At 34.8% G+C, this 17,829-nt stretch overlaps 2 protein-coding genes across 3 annotated transcripts in view; one reads left to right on the plus strand and one right to left on the minus strand.

Moving 5' to 3' along the window:
- ERO1A (endoplasmic reticulum oxidoreductase 1 alpha) overlaps positions 1–14,473 on the plus strand; it is a 34,523-nt gene extending 20,050 nt beyond the window's left edge. The window contains exons 9-16 of one of the 2 annotated variants that reach the window (XM_087820463.1): positions 676–687; positions 4,272–4,298; positions 4,425–4,517; positions 5,330–5,576; positions 6,041–6,110; positions 9,715–9,801; positions 9,887–10,020; positions 11,400–14,473. In XM_087820463.1, coding sequence (XP_087676589.1) covers positions 676–687; positions 4,272–4,298; positions 4,425–4,517; positions 5,330–5,576; positions 6,041–6,110; positions 9,715–9,801; positions 9,887–10,020; positions 11,400–11,460 — 731 coding nt within the window. In that variant the 3' untranslated portion in view covers positions 11,461–14,473. The remainder of the gene's footprint in view (positions 1–675; positions 688–4,271; positions 4,299–4,424; positions 4,518–5,329; positions 5,577–6,040; positions 6,111–9,714; positions 9,802–9,886; positions 10,021–11,399) is intronic. The other variant, XM_087820472.1, reaches the window with a different exon arrangement.
- Positions 14,474–14,930: 457 nt separating this feature from the next.
- Positions 14,931–17,829, minus strand: part of GPR137C (G protein-coupled receptor 137C) — a 47,592-nt gene continuing 44,693 nt past the window's right edge. The window contains exon 7 of the mRNA XM_016198243.2: positions 14,931–17,763. Within this exon, the coding sequence (XP_016053729.2) occupies positions 17,586–17,763 (178 nt within the window). The 3' untranslated portion in view covers positions 14,931–17,585. The remainder of the gene's footprint in view (positions 17,764–17,829) is intronic.

Raw genomic sequence — 17,829 nt, forward strand, 5'->3', positions numbered from 1 at the left:
TGTTTATTTTTGGGCAGAGGGAGTTATGGATGATATTTTTTATTTCGTTTGTGTTCTCTGTTTTTAAAACAAATTTGCAATGAGCATATGTTACTGTAATAATCCAGCAGTGATGGCATAGAACAAAAGTGGGCAAATGAAGATAATTTTTCAATAGTAAGTGAGCAGCTGCGTACCAAGTGCTGAATTGTCCATAATTTGAATCTTACAAATAGCCTCTAAAAATAATCCTGAACAGAGTATAATTTTATAATGTCAGTCTGGAGATTTCAAAGCAATACTGCAAATCTGTAGCAGAAACTACATTATAGGTTTAGGATAAATAGAAGTGGGGAAAGGCTGTCAGCCAAACAGCCAAAAGTCCTTGAGGCTACGCTCAGATGATAGGTTAGACTTTCCTCTCCTGTTGGCCCCTATTAAGTGTTGTATGAGCTGCAACTGCTCATTATTTGGGCTCTTGGAGATGATGCCATTTAGTCAAATCAGGCATAATCCCTGTCATCGATAAGAGCTGTGGTCAGAAGTATCTCACGGAATCTGCTTATGTGGACGAACTGATGGACTAAAACTAACCATTATAAAAAGCCTTATTTTTATGGAAGCATAGCATATTAAAAGGGGCATCTGGAAGGAGTTTATAATAATAAACATTTTGTATTTTGTTTTGTGTTTCAGGGAAAAGTGAAGGTAAGTAGAATTTCTTTATCATACAGCTATGAATTTGCTTATATATTCAGATCTTTATTTGGCAAGCCTATTTTTCTTTTCACTTCTGAGACTTAGAAGAGGTTAATTTTTATTTCTTTATCTAGAATTCTGGAGGTGAAAGTATAGGTTAAGGGACAATGGCTACTTATGCCCGGGATCAGACAGTAGGGCAGCGTGCATGGGCCTCTGATAATTCCCTCCTACATTTTCCTCTGCCCGTGGAAGGCAGGCGTTTCCCCCAGCCTCCGTCAGGGAAAACACCCTCTTACTGGCTGAACTTGGGGATCTGCTGGGGTTCATGTAGGAAGGTCCTAGGCATGATCGGAGTGTTGATTTTCTCACTTCCAAGGTTTATGCTGACTCTTGGGTGTAGGTGTCATTGCTGACTCTTTAAGTTAATTGTAATGCTAAAACTTTTAACAGGTGGTAGGTTTACTTGGTCTTTTTCAAAATCCTTTTGCTTTATGAGTGAGATCAGAATGATTTTTGTTATTAAGGCCATGTGTTTTAACACTGTGAAAAGACTAAGCAGCACTTAGCTTTAGTCCAGCTAAAGGAAATTGTTATATGTGAGGTTATCACTTTCCCCTCCCTCAGAATCTTCTGAACATTATTTTTACAAATTGCTTTTGTATTATGTCTGAAAAAACCCATGATACTGAAGTCTATTAACATTGTTATTTTATTATTGTATGTTAATAGTAATGATAGTAGCTAAGTAAAATATTGAACAGAACTGTACTGTTGGGAAGAGGAATTTTTTTAGCAGTAACGTATTTTCCAAAGGTGCCCTGTATTTTGTTACTGTTAGTGGTGACCCTATAACTTTCAGTTTTGAGTAACCTTGTTGTGTCCTGGGTGTTTCTAGTTCTGTGCTATATTCCAGATACATGGGAAGAGGCTATTTTGTTTTTTCAAAACTATTTGAAGACCTCACCCTGTCTGTCATCAGAGAAAAGATTGTTACCCTATGGAGGCTATCCTTAGAGAAACTATCTTATTTAGGACTGTCTTTATAAGTATTCATTTTGGTCAGATGTGAGAAGGTTACCCCTGACAGCTGTCATATTAGGTGATTATCTAACTGCATCACCATCGGGTCAAGCTGAGAATAGCTGCTTCAGCCTTCTAAGGCTGAACTGAAAATTTCATCAGAAGGCTGGGCCCCAAACGGTATTCCATCCCTGCTCGCTCCCGACCCCCATTCATGCTCCAAAACTTGAAAAAGAAAACCTAAAAGTTTTTGTAGGGAAACATATCACTTGTAATCCCACGACTCCAAAATAATTGATACTGATAATGGCCAAGGCTACATACAATGTTCTCCTGAGAAATTTACAAATACGATTTCATTTAACCCTTCCAGCCATCCTCAGAGGCGTTATTTTTATTTCCATTTTATAGGCGTGGAAAATGAGACCCTGAGCCATTTAGCAACTCAGCTAAAATTGTATGACTTGTAAGTAGCAGAATCTGGGTTCAAATCAGGCAGTTTGGCTCCAGGGTCCATGCTCTTACCATCTCATACTGCTTCCCTGTTAACATTTTGATAATAACAATTATTTACATATGTATACATTTTATAATAGATACACTATACTTTTGTATACTATTGTTCCCATGCCTGCTTGCTTCCTTGGCCAATGTCGTAGTCAGCGCAGGCTGCTCTGACAAAATAGCATAGACTGGGTGGCTTAAATAAAATACATTTATTTCTCACAGTTCTGGAGGCTGGGAAGTCCTAGATCAGGGTGCCAGCAGATTGGGTTTCTGGGCAGGGCCCCGTCCTGGCTTGCAGAGAGCCGGCCTCCGTGCTGTATTCTCACATGGCAGAGAGAGGAAGAGCTTGGGTCTCTTCCTCTTCTTAAAAAGACACTAATTCCGCCATGGGGACCCCACCCTCACCACCTCAACTACACCTAATTACCTCCCAAAGACCCCACCTCCAAATTCCATCACAGGGGCTTCAGCATAATTTTAGGGGATATACAAACATTTATCTCTAACAGTCTAGATTTCTAGAAATGGATTTATTGGAACCAGGGATATGGACATTTTAGGCTCTTGATACATATAACGAGACATTGCCTTTTGCCGTTGAAAGGATGTGCTCATTTACACGCCTTCCAGTCAGTGTGCCAGCTAGTTTTACCTGACCCTTGCCAGCATTAAATATTATCATGTTTTTATCTTTACTGTTAAAAGTGGTATCTCTATGGTTTTAATTTGTATTTTTTATTACTAATGGGACTGAGCAATTTTTATCTATTACCATTTGTGTTTTTTCCTTGTGAATTCTCCATTCATATAATTTGCCCATTTGTAATGGGCACTTTAGCATTTTTATTCAGCTTGTGAGCTTTTTATATTTTTAGGGTTTTATTCCTTTGTTGTATTTGCTACATCCATTTTGCCCACTTTGTTGTTTGTATTTTGCTTTTATTTGTTAAGTTTTCTGACAGATGTTTTAAGTTTTCAGATAGTTTAATTTATTGCTTATTCTCTTTGTTATTTCTTCCATTATTTTTATGCATGCCTGGTTCATTTTAAATATTACTATAAGCAACTTTAGTCAAAAGGACCGTATAGCGCAATGTTTGCCATCGCTAGCAAATGCGTACTTGGCATCTTTACATGGCTATGATGATTTCTTATATCTTTTAATATATTATTTCAAATAAACATTTTCATGTATTGTCATGTTACACATTCTTGTCATTTTATTTATTTAAATTATGTTTTTTATTTTTATTTTTATTTTTAGAGAGAGAGAAACATGGATCCATTGCCTCCTGTATGCATCCCTACTGGGGACCATTCTTGTCATTTTCATAGTTTCATATTTTTTTACCATGTTAACTAGTTATATAGTATTCTGTCATGTTAATCAGGCATCATTGTATGTTTTGATTATTTCAGGTTTCAATGCATATATAACGTAATCATCTTTCTAAAAATTATAACCCCTTCCCATTTTGAGTTATCTCTTTAGAACATAATTCTAACAGCAGAATTACCAGGTCTAAGTATATTAACAATGGTCTTACTAGGTTGTAGAATATAAGTGATGTTTGCTTTCTGTAACTTTGATTTCCTCTTTTGAAATACTGAATGGTATATAATACCATGAACTATATGCACTTCCAATTCTACTTTATAATTTTTATTTACTTTTCAAATTTAAAACAGCATATAATGAGTTCTTAGTTTTCATAGCACGAACTGTTATCAAGGCTAAGTATTTCTCCACGTACTGATTTACCATTTAAATTCTGTTTTGACCTCTTATAAAACACCTTATCCAGAAAGTTATGAGACTGAGGCTAGTTATGAGACCTCATGCTAAGGCCTTCTAAAGCCTGAGCAGGAGAGGGATACTTAATGGAACACATAACAAGACATCTCTCCTTCCTTTGGAGAAATTACAAATAAAATTTGGACCTTTTGTTAAACAATCTTTAAATTGCTGTTTGGCACAAATTTGCTATATTTTTCAACTTTTGAAAAACTTACCTTTTGGCATTTTTATAATCTTGTGACTTATTTTTTTCTTTTAATTTCAGAGAACACTTTTTACAGCTGGCTAGAAGGTAACTGAAAATTTTTAAACAAATTTAAATGATAACATTTTATCTCATTTTTAAAGACATGAAATTAATTTCATAATCTTACAAGTTTCACATATGAAATTTCTACTTCCAAATCACTTTTTTTAGGCCTCTGTGTAGAAAAAAGAGCCTTCTACAGACTTATATCTGGCCTACACGCAAGCATCAATGTGCACCTGAGCGCACGGTATCTTCTACAAGGTATGTGACTTTCACTTGCATTCACTTTCCCACACTTATTTTGAGGAATTCTTAACATTTTCATGGTATTTACCTGAATGGAACAAAACTGACCTTATTGAATACTAGGCAGAAAAAAAAATTTTCATTCTTAAATGGTAGTCATCAGGAATATAGGAACTATAGATACTATAAGGAAAAGTTCAGTGTTATTTTAGCTCTTCACCTTCTTTTAAAAAGCTGCTCAAAACTGGACCCATCTCTTTGGAAATGTTCTTTTGTTGTGGGAATCAAAACAGTACAGGTTGTTATTCTTTAGATATTACTGTATCAGAACTCTTTTATTTGTGTGCCAGCTTCAGCCCTGGAGTTTAATGGGTAAAAGCATTTTTTGTTGCTCTTTACAGTTTAAGAATGCTGTTAAAAATGGGACCATGGTTGATTTCCATCAGTAACATATTTCTTCTGGAATTAAAGTATTTTTTACATTTTAGAAATAAAATATAGTAACCTTAAGGCTTCAAACTCATTAGTAACTTCAGATAGTCATTTTTAAATTGTTTACGAATATGTTTATATTCAGAAATTTGATTTTTATTAAACATGGTTTCTCTTGAAACATTTATTTTCCTTTTATGGATGGGTTCTAGAAGATAATATAGAACTATTAAAGGCTAAGTTATGAAAACCAGTTTCCATGGTTGTATTATTATGTATTTTAATATATAAAATGAAATTAACTTCTGTAGGCATAAATAACCTAATGTAAGTAAAATGAAACTTACTTCATTTTAAAATTCAATTTTTAATATTTAATTCTTCTGTCTTCTTAGATACCTGGTTAGAACAGATATGGGGACACAACGTCACAGAATTTCAGCAGCGGTTTGATGGAATTTTGACTGAGGGAGAAGGTCCAAGAAGGCTTAAGAACTTGTATTTTCTCTACTTAATAGAATTAAGGGCTTTATCTAAAGTGGTACCATTCTTTGAGCGCCCAGATTTTCAACTCTTCACTGGGAATAAAGTTCAGGATGCAGATAACAAAATGTTACTTCTGGAAATACTTCATGAAATCAAGTAAATAATATATTTACAACTTATACATTAATAGAAGAGTGACAAGTGGTATCCAAAATTAAATTCTTAAATATGCAATATAGAGAAAGGAAGACTATTTAAAAAATAATTAACAGCTAATTTTGCTCATTGGTCTTTTAGAATTGATTTATGTTTTTGTTCTAACCTGGGTTCTAAAAGGCATAGATTTTTAATTTTAAGAACCATTCTTTCAGTACTTAGATACCTGCATTATTTTCACATTTAGTTGTATAGGCTGGGTTTGGGGCTAAACTTACAATTATATTTTGCAGTTAGCTTTTAGATTTGAGGGTAAGAATTTGGGGGCGTTAGAGTGTTGCTTTTACTCTATTTTCTACTCTTTTAATTATGTGATTCATCCCTGACCAGCAAAACGTTATATTAGCAGAACTTTTCATATTTTCTGGCATATGAAAGTGGATATTTTCTCTTTTAAAATGCAGGTCATTTCCTTTGCATTTTGATGAGAATTCATTTTTTGCTGGGAATAAAAAGGAAGCAGACAAACTAAAGGTAATTATTTTATACTTTAACTTGATTTTTAGATACAAACTCTTAGGCAGGCACGAATAGAAGCCCACATTTTTATCCTTAACAATGAATCTTGACATACATCCCGAAACTATAAGAAGAATCAGTCAGAATGTTTCTTTTCCTCAAACAAAAGGAAGTCCAAAGGCAGGTCCAACTTATGATCTAGTTTGAACACTACGTTGTGTTCAAAATAACAACTGGAATCCGTGTGCCACTGCACACGGTGCCGGTGGCTTCCGTACCGATGGCCTCATGGAATGAAGAGAGGCTATAAACTAAAGGAAAGGGACCTAGAGCATGAGCGGCAGTATCAGTCTGTCTTTGGCTGAAGAGAACCCTGAAAATGGTTTTGGTTGAACTGAAGGAGCCTCTTCAGGGGGAGAGGGCACAGTGTTCTGTCGTTCGTCTCACGCAATGGGAATTAAGGGGTTTGGGAATGCCGGCGTGCAGGTGCGGAAAGAACAGAGGACCTGATACCGCACAAAATGGGGCTTAGGTTTTCCCTTGCCTCTTTTTGCCTATTGATTTGTTTATTTATATTTTATTTAAATTTTTTTCCGTTGCAGATGACATACAGTATTACATTAGTTTAGGTGTGCAATTTGCCTTGCCTCTTAATAGAGGTATAACCTCAGGCAAGACCATCTTTGTGTGTACCTGCATCAAAGTACTGCAAATATAAATCAGTATGAGGAAGATTTATTAAGTGCTTACTATGTGGAGAGCATGGTTTTTGTCATTAAAGGGAGAGACAGCTCCTATCCTCAAGGGATTTCTAGCCTATTGGGGGACTCAAGTAAAATTAGATTACTGTTCTGTTACAAAGCTATGGGTAAGTAAGTAAAGGCAGGTGGCCTGCAGGAGCATTGGGCTTGATCTGATTTCATCAGAATATTTATAACAATCTTTTTCTGTTTCTTCTTTGTTTCTTTCTTAAGGAAAGAGCCTGATTTTATGCCATTTCCAAGCGGAATACTTTTTGCACTCCGTTTTTGCTGTTAGATAACAGTTATTTTTGACCTCCCATCTACTTCCTACTTAAAGCATTCTTGCTAGAAATACATACCTCAGTGCTTATATAACCTCCCAAACAGCTTCCAGAAACTTAGAAAAGAGGGGGAAGATGCTGTAATAAGACTTTTCCCCCTACTATTTTCAATGTCTTCCTTGCTTTGAGGATACTTGCTGGTTTACTAGAGAGTGTTTTGGCATTCACTCTTTTCACATTGCGCAGATTAGAAATCTTTCTCACAATGTTTTAATTTCATGAGAACTAAAACACTCAAGTTTGATGTCCTGTGGCATTTAACAGATAATTTTTCTGAATCCTTTTATAAGAAAGGAGTAAAAAAACAAGAAAACTTATTAATAGTGGAGATTTACTTTCTTAAAAAAAGTAGTTTATGGTGAACATCATGGATTTGAACAGTCACATTTATAACTTCATTTAAAAATCTCATCTTGTCTCCTTTATGCTCTGTCAGTGTTTGGTTAGAAACAGGTGACTTGCACGAATGAGGATCATTTAGTGTGCAGTTCAGACTAGAATATGATCTTACTTGAAGGCTTATGAAACATTTGCGAGCTGGGTGGGAATCGTTTGCTGGTCACTCGGTTTCACGGAATATAAACCGCAGCGTATAACCACAGCATGTTTGATTATTCTCCCCTCTGACTGTACTTTTAAGTGTTGATCTAAAAACTGTACACAAACAAGGAGAATTTGTAAGTGACTTAAGTTCTGGTTATTTTAAGGGTAAAAAATTTTTCTAATCTGAGATAACTTTGGAATATACTCAGGTTATTGGACATTGATTGTTATTTGTGGAAGTCACAAGTATTTTCTCCTGTTCTGAGCTAGGCAATCTCTGGCTTATTAAGTTGGTTCTAGCACATTAAGTTCACTTAAGCACTCTTGCTTGGTTTTAATTTTGCAGTGTTAGATGCTTACTCTCTTTGTGTGCCATACAAAGATTTGCTCAAGAATTGCCACATTCAAGTATTTGAATTACCAAACATGGATTCAAATACCAAATTTAGACAGCGTCTACAAAAGCAAGCACAACCTTTTATAACAGAGGCTTCCATCTTTACAAGTAAGAAAGTCAGAAACCTTCAAGGCCTTTCCTTATGACAGTGGTATTTTAAATGTCTACTGGCTGAGAAAATATAATTGCTAAAAAGCCACTATGCATTTAGTAACATTTTAAAGTTAAAGTTGTGTTTTATTGGTCATAACAATTCTTAGCCATTTGGAAATTTATAGTGCATACAAGTGAAGCGAGCTATTTATTCATTCTATATACAATGCTTGTCTATAACTGGATTTTGTAGGCCCTTATAACAACCAGTAAGTCTTCCAGAGGTCAACAACTCAGGATGGGAACACCCACTTTAGAGTAATTTTACTACTTTGTTATTGGTGTTAAAAGTATGATTTTTCTTTAATTCAAAGTCAAAACAAGTTTAAAGGAAACCTCAAATCAAATCACCAATATCTTAAGAGTAATAATATGAGTAATATTACTGGATAAATATTTTTAAAAGGTAGATTTAAAATTAGGATTGCCTCTTACTGAGTTCAGCCCAAAAGATACAGAAATACAAAATACAGAATATTGCTAACATATAGTAGTAATTAATAGTAATAATTTGGGCTTTGTATTAATACAAAATTTGTATTAAAAAAGATACAAGATCTGGGAATCCTACTAAAGATCTTTTACATGTTACAGCTGTTTGAGTCTCAAGTTGAATGAAACGTCTGGGGAAAGACTGAACTGAGTAAATTAGAGTGAAATGAGGTCTGCTTTGAATTGTGGGTTCCAGTCTTTGCTGGCTTATTCTTATTTTTAGATCATTGGTCCTATTCTCTTCTGGTTGAGCCCAGTGTGTGGTTTATCACATTAAAAAAAAAGAGAAAAACACTATATGCTTGCAAATTATAGGTCGGTCGGTATACTGGATGTTCCATCTGAAATGTATGTCAGATTTCCTGCTTATAGTACTGTAGGTCGACTCAGCATATGTCCAGGACAGAGGGAGTCACTTGGAGGATCAGTTAATAATGACCTTGGAGTAAATGAAGGATGTGTTCTTCGCTTCCCTTCTCTTTTCCTTATTAGTTAAGGACATGTACTGCTTTCGGATGAGCTGGATGCCCATTGCCCTATTATAAACAATATAATGCCCTAATGTTCAAAGATATATACACATTTATTAAAAGTATAAAAACAAAAAGTTCAGAATGTTCAGTTTTACTTGTAATGGTTTCTTTGTAGAACTTGGTGAAGGATACATGGATATTCACTATATTCTGTATATTTCTGAATAATAATAATATCTGATTGTTTCACCTAATTAATATCAGAAAGAGGGCTTTCATTTAATTACTCTGAAGTCAAAGTTTTACTTTTTCCCTCCCTCCCTCTCTCTCTTTGGTAAATGAGACCATCCAACCCCTGTGCCCCCTTTGACATATAGTTAATAATCACATACAATAGGACACCTTATAGAAGGCACTCAGAAAATAGTATTTGACTATATACTGCAGCTTAATACAATTTTGTTAAATTGTTTTTAGGAGGAATTTCGACTTCATTTTAGAAACATTTCAAGAATCATGGACTGTGTTGGTTGTTTTAAATGTAGACTGTGGGGAAAGCTTCAGGTAAGCAAATCTATCTTAATCCTATTTTTCATTTATTCTTTGCACCAAGAATTTTCTGATTTTTCTTTTCTTATTTCTATTATAGACTCAGGGTTTGGGTACTGCTCTGAAGATCTTGTTTTCTGAGAAACTGATAGCGAATATGCCAGAAAGTGGGCCCAGTTACGAATTCCATCTAACCAGACAAGAAATAGTATCATTATTTAATGCATTCGGAAGGTTAGTCTAAATATATTGAAATTGTTTCTGCTAGTCAACTAAGTCTAATGCAAAGTGTATACTCAGATAAAACTGGGTAAGGAATATCCTTTACAGTGGAATTATCTTGTTAAAGAATTCTAAGATCGTATGAAATACCTTAAGTATGTAGATACGAACAGTCATTACATGGTATTCTTTATTTTTATCTATTGACTTTTATAATCGTGATTAATTTACTGATTGGACTTCAATATTCATCTCACTGAATTTGTATTTTTTTTAAATTGATTTCAGAGAGGAAGCAGGGAGAGAGAGATGGAAACATCAGTGATGAGAGAGTCATTGATCGGCTGCCTCGTGCACGCCCCTGACTGGGGATCAAGCCCGAAACCAGGGCATGTGCCCTGACTGGGAATCGAACCCTGATCTCCTGGATCCTAGGTCGATGCTCAATGGCTGAGCCATGCCTGCCGGACCTGAATTTGTATATTTTTCTGTAATTATTTAAAAGTAGTTTCTTGTGCTCCCCAAATAGTTTTTGAAGGTCCTAGAAAAACTCATGTTGTTTCATATAGGTGTACATGTAAAATTTCTTTGTGAATTCACCATTATGTAAAAAGGTTAATAATTCTTTAAAAAATAATTTCACAAAAATGGAAGATAAGCTTGTAATAAGGCACTTTCTTGATAAAATTTAACTATAGATGCATTTCCTTCTGGCCTATCATAGGTAGGAATGCAGAGATTTATAAAAACTAGTATTTTCTAAGGACTAACAATGATTTAATATTTTGGGTTTGAAATAACTGACCTTCAAAGTTATTCTTTACTATGCAGGAACCTAACAGTTACATTTCATTGAGGACTCCGCTACTTTTTTCATGGTGGAGAGCAGAGCTGAGCTACATTTGAAATAATGAACTTTAGTTTTTATAAAAATTAGTGAAAACAATTTGATCACACATTTACTATTCTCACTCTTTAAGTCCAAAAGCTTTGGTTCTCTGTATATTTACTATGATGTATTGATTAGTTCTTAGTACTCATATACTTATGTACTTTATACTTATGTACTTTAAATACTAAGCATGTGAATATACTTATGAATACTTAAAATACTTTAATATTTTTGTACTTTGTAATTCTGTAATTTAAAACTTTAATACTAAGTTATAAATACTTAAAAATAACAAATTTCTGGGCAATATTATCTTAGTTTTACCACATCAAGTTAAGAATTAAAGTACATCAAAATAGATTAAATGATTTATGCACCTTTAAATTAGTTGAAATAGATTACTCAAAATTTCTTCTGTGTTCTAAAAGTGCAAAGTGAATAACTTATAGAGAAAAGTTATCTAAGATAGTTTCTGAATGAAATTTTTTTATTGTTACAGAATTTCTACAAGTGTGAAAGAATTAGAAAACTTCAGGAACTTGTTACAAAATGTTCATTAAAGAAAATGAGTTGAAATGTGCCCGTTTCTGGACAATGGAGGTCAAAGAGTGGAATTTCATTCAAAGGCAAAATAACAATGACAGTCTTAAGGCAAATATTTTATAAAGCTGCTTTTGTAAAAGGAGAATTATATTGTTTTAAGTAAACATTTTTTTAAAATTGTGTTAAGTCTATGTATAATATTGTGAGTAAAAGTAATACTTTGCTAATGTGGTACAAATTTAAAAGTTTAATATTGAGTAAAATCAGGATTATTAAATTTATACATGGTAAAAGTAAGTACATGATGTTTTAAGTCTCTCAAACTAGAATTTTATGTAAGATGTAATATAAATAAAGCTATGGCCAATGTGAAAAGTGTTTAATAGAAAAGTGCTAAGGAGGCTCATGAATAACCCAGAGTTAACAGCCTAAAATTTTTCAGTACATTCAGAGTTAACTGATATAGTAAATATAAATACAGGATGCCCAGTTATATTTGAATTTCAGTTAAACAAATAGTTTTTTAATATAAATATGCTGCATGCAATGTCTGGGACATACTTATATCAAAAAATTATTCTTTATTTAAAATTCAAATGTAACTGGTAGTTTTACTGGCCGCCCTAACATACATTGGTATGAAAAAACCCACACTTTTAGAATATTACCTTTTTGACTAGCTTGGTTTGTAGAAAGATACAATGACATGGGGGATTTCTATAGATTGTGAAAAGTTGAATAGATTTATATATTTATTCTCATAATACTTTACCTAATACTGAATAAAATTTAGGAGAAATTTTTTATTTTTATATAATTTCAAACTTACAGAAGTTTCCAGGATAGTATAAAGAGCTCTCTTACCCAGATTCCCTAATTATTAATGTCTGCTTTAGTTTTCATGCTCTCTGTATATATACACATTTTATTTTTCCTCAATCATTTGAAAGTCAATTACAGGCATCATGCCCTTTGAACCTGACACCCTTTACTGTGTAATACTGAATAATTTATTAAAAATGATTTTGTTTTTCAGAAAAAAATCTGGAACTATAACATGATAAGCCTTAGAATAAGGAATCACTTTGAATTTATTTTGTGGCCCTTTTAATGTCTGAGCCATAAACTCAGAGGGTATGTCATTTTTTATTCTTTATATTCATTTCCTTTTTCTCCTTAAAAACTAAACTGTAATTTTGGGAGGTTTCATTAGTGAAAGCTCTTCAATGATAAAAAATATCTGAAAAGGTTTAGGAATTTATATCACATGGTAATTGTAGGGAAAAAAGAAACTGTATACCTCAAAATCATGTGCCTCTATGTGTCTTAGCAGGTATGCCATGTTGAGATGCCACGTTATTAAAAAAGCGGGGTTTATTTATAGAATGGTTTAGAAATGTCATTTCACACTGCTGTATACTTTTTCTTCTCGGTGTCCCTAAGGCCTGGTATAGTGTCAAGCACATAGTGCGTGCCCAATAAGTATTTGTCGAATGAATGAATGAACATGTATTTTAAATGAATAATCACAGATCAGTTCAACAATGTGTGCTGTACTTTCCTGTCCCCGCTCATCTGAATGGGGTAGGGACAAGACACCGTAACCTACCAGCTAAGTCAGTGTTCTTGGGGCCCGAAGGACCATGAAATAAGCTCCATACGTAAAAGTTTAAGGACGCTTATAGTGCTCCGAAAATACGGTAGATGGATTTAAATGGCAATTTGTCTGTATACTTCTCTCAGGCCCCTGCCCTTTATTTAACAGCCGATTTTTTTTTTTTTACAAAAAGAATATTCCTATCTTCACTTTGTCACCTCCCACTTGCTGCTTAACGAAGATCTGGCTTTTGGCTCTGTAGCTCCTAACAATCTCCTCCTTTGAAGTCTAACAACCCAGTACTAAACCCGCAGCTCAGTTCACAAGGCATTTCTTACTTGACTTTTTTTCTTCTGCATTTGACACCGCTGACAGCCTCTCCTTTAAAAATACCCCCCCTCCCCCCGCTTTCCTTATATTTAACTTAATCCTAGACGCCTCCTTTTCAGCCTCTTTTCCTTTATCCTTCAGTGGCCTTCCTCAGACTCACTCCTGCTGTCTTTAATCGCCGCCGCTTCTCACGTTCCGGTCGATCCAACTCGATGACTTGTGCTTGCCCTGAGCGCCGGCTTCCCCACCCGTCTGTCTGTCTACGACGTATCTTTCCTTGGTTGTCCTGCAGATCCCTGTGTGTGTCTTAAAACAGCCACCCTCCCCCAACCTACTCTCATGCCTGTGTTCCCCCGCTGGTCAAGTTCAGAACCACGGCCAGCTACATTCTCTCCCCTCTCTCCCCCGCTAACCTGTTCTCAGCGTCCGAGCGCCAAGGCCTTGGTCTCCGCGCCGCTGACACATCCGTCTGCCCTGCTCACTGCTCTTACCTGCAGCACTGCGCTCACCTGTCTCCTTGCTCCCAGCCGCCGCCTGAGTGGGGTTTCTAGAAGCTCTCTAACAAGGCTCTCTGATGTGTGTCCCCCACCCCCACCTCCCCCACCCATGTTCTGATAAAGTGACTTACAGTTCTTCAAGGGCACCATGGTCAGCCCCCCACCTCGGGGCATGCTGTTCTGCGCTTCCCCACCTGGAGAATGTCTGTGTATCCCCGCAGGCCCAGCGGGACGTGCGGCCTCTGAAATCACCCTCGTTGCATAACTAACCACCGTCTTTGTGTTACCACTGTAATTACCACCTACCTCTACTGTGTCACTTATTGTACTGTATTGTTTTTTAAAGCCTCCTTTACTAGAATGTGAGCCCCTTAAGGGCAGGAAAAGGAACTCGATCCATTTTCGCATTGCCACAGCATAGTTTTTGGCATATGAACACTTTATATATGTTTGTTGAATAAATTGCTTTTAAAATGATAATTTTATTCTATTAGAGGTCATACTTTCACTCCAAATATTCTTTACAGCAAGCGTCGGTAGACTCCCAAAGATTTGTAGACTTTGGGGGGTGGGGTGTCAATAAAGTTCCTGAAACTATATTCAAAATTTGGTGTGTTATTGGCTGGTTCTGAAAGGGGTCTATTATGGAAAAAATAGTAAGAACTCTTCTTTCAGGGGAAAAGGTTACATCATTGAGGAACTTCTTAAAAATCCAAAGAATAGCTAGCTGCCTAAGATAATGGACTAGGTAAATTTATTCCTATTTAAGATTCTAAGGGAAAGGGGAGAGGTGCTATAAGTTATTTCATATAAGGATTTTTCTTAGCTTAATGTTTGAATAAACATGTACTATCTAATATCATATTGGTAGTTTAAAGTAAAGTGTATGGCAGTTCCTATCAAATTAGTGTATAAATACTAAGGGACACTATGGCCAGTTGTAACTATCATTTGTAATTCCTATTTTCTCTTTCTCTGGTAGCACTAGGGTTCTTATCCTTATATAACAGAAACTTGTTCAGTGTAGTTCATTAAGAGAGATTAAGAAAACCAGGTCTCCAAATAAAAGCACAAACACTTTTATTTTAACAGGAGTGTTTTGTTACAATTTAGTGAAACAACAAATAAATACATTCATTGGCTACAGCTATACTTTTACAACCAGTTTGAAACTGATTATATAGCTGAGAAACACTGTTAAACAATAAAAAAGGCAGCTATGCATAAAAAAGCCACTAGCTATAAATTACATCTTTAATAAAACTACAACTAGCTATGAGTGGTAAGAGTTTCAAAATTAATGGCCACCCAAATGAAATGATAAAAGCAAGTACTGCTAATCACTGCAGAATTACATACTTAAGCAATGAAATGCACTGTTCTAATTAATGAACCAAAAGGAAGGTTTGAAATTGTCATCATGTGCTTCAGTGCAGGATGAACAGGGAATCGGTAGCCCTTTTATTTTATAAACAACAACTTCTTTCACGACCAAACTTAAAGTGCTCCTAGTGCTTTGGAATTTTCAAGCAAAAATTGGGCCAGAAGCTTATCTTTCCTTGTCTTTGGTGATGTATTGTGAGAGATGTGTATAGAGAGACAGATGCAATAATTCAGGTACCATAGTGATAAAATGAATTTATGTCTCAAATTTGGAAGAATCAACTAATGCAGCTGAAAGAACCAACTTATTTTATCTAAAATATATTTTTTAAAAGTAATCTTCGCTTATCTGGTCAAATAGGAACATTATCTAGGGAAGCCTTACTAGAAAAAATTTTTACTTTATTTGAACTCCAAGGATTAACACATCTTTTCAGAAAGGTCTAGATAAATAGGTATCTAACGTTATTAGGAAAATTAATAGTTGGCGTTCTGAAAAAAAATCTAATAATTGAAGTTGTAATAAAAATATACTGTTAGGTGCATAATATGTCATCATATAAATACCAAGGTTAATTCTGTACTATAAATTTTAAAATAATTTGGTTACAATAAGCAAACTTATAAACCTAAAGTAACATAACTATAGGTTTATGCTTCTGATTGAGTTCAAAGTCATTCTGTGTGATAAAAAGAAGAAATTTCTTTTACCAGTCTCCTAAATTTCTGTGTACCAGCCTCCTAAATGATTGAAAGCATTAAAAAGTTCATTTATTCCTTGGGGTTTCACCTGCTCTTATACTTTTGTGAAGTTAGTGCATCAATTATTAAAAAGTTGAAAAGTATTTTAAGCAAGAGTAGAAATAAAACATAACTTTCAAATCAAAGTAGGAGACAGAAAAGGACAGGTGTTAGTTCCAGTTCTCGAGAAACAGATCAGCAGATCGTATAAAGCCAGGCGTCCGGAAGTATGTTGTGACAACGTCCCGCCGTTGCCTGTTCCCTTGGTACTGTGAGGTATTCAGCATCTCCTTTCAATACAGATACTGGTAGAAAGTGCATTTTAAAATTCTCTATTACCTTAGCCTACCATGTATTTTTTAAGATTTGGGATAGGACATTCAAGACAGTTTTAATATAATTCAAAAAGTATCCCAATATTGTTAACCACTGGTTTTATACTTACCTAGTTAGTACCTTCATATCAGTTTCCTTATTTATCTAGTGTTGGAATTAATTTAAATTTAATTTAATTCGGCTTTGCCCATATACAAGATATAAAAATGTGAAAACTAAAGGAGGACTTATGTCTTACAATGTATTGCACTTGAGTTCGCTGCAATTATGTATCATGATTTAATTTACCTGAGGACAATCCTGCTTTTTTCGGTAAATCAGCTATATCTTGTTTCAGCTAAATCAAATGCTTTTGAAAATGTATTCATATTTTAACTTAGAATAGTACATTTTATGAATAACTCTTAAATGCATCTGTAAACTTTAGTCCCAAGAAGTTTCTACCAAAATCTCCCTATGCAAAAACCACTATTGCTTTCTTGAAGAATCATGCTTAACCTACTACATATATCTTAATCGTACAAAATAATCACTTGACCACTTCTACTCAAAGTAGCCACATAATTTTCACTGATAGACTCTCTTCTTGAAGAAATAGCTGTGGCTTTCCAAAGAACACTGCTGGTCATCTCTGTGAAGGTTTACTACTATCATTTAAAAAATGATTGCTTGAATAATTTAAGTTGGTATTTTACCATCATGCTTAAAAGAACTATCTTCAATGATTACACATTTTTAGTATATTTTTAAAAAGAATAATACATTTATATGCCTTAATTCTGTGCATTTTTCACACTGTAAAATTTTTATTGGGTAAAAATTCCATATAGAGTACACCACGGAATATACAGACTTTGATTTTAATAGGAAAATTGCCTCCTAATTTGGTGTACAATATACTATCCCAGGGTGAACACTGGAGTATGACTTTGGGGACTGCAGTGTACTCTTCAGAACAAAGATAAAAGTGCAAATATGCAAATATGCTTTTGATGCTCCAAAGTCAAGATGTTTGGAGGCCATCGAGTGCCGTAAGATCTATTCTTTCTTTTCTCCCACTCCAAACGTTCCATTTAACTTCATTTTACTATGAAGAGGTCAAAGTAATAGCCGTGTCCCTCTGCTGAACACAGCCACATTTCCAGGCGTTGTTTTCAGTTCCAAAAAGATAATGGAATGTTTATGTAGATGGCATTTAAACTCACTGAATATACACATTCATGAAAAACAATTGAAGAATCACAAGTTGGTAATGCTGTCAGTTTTGTGGTGTTACATATAAGCTATGGTGACTGTTCAAATCGAAATTACTACAAGTAAAGAGCAAAGGAGCAGTATCTGTCATAGGTCCGTTCAGATGGGGAGAGACTGTGTAACTGTTGCTGCCACACCCTGTCATGGTGCCATACCAGCCCAACCCTTGTGAGTTTGATAAACTGCAATAACAAAAAAGAAAAGCCACAGGGCTATGATCAGAATATAATAAGTCACATTGGCATTTT

This window comes from Miniopterus natalensis, chromosome 1 (genome assembly GCF_054644295.1).
Source record: "Miniopterus natalensis isolate mMinNat1 chromosome 1, mMinNat1.hap1, whole genome shotgun sequence".
Taxonomy (NCBI): Eukaryota; Metazoa; Chordata; class Mammalia; order Chiroptera; family Miniopteridae; genus Miniopterus; species Miniopterus natalensis.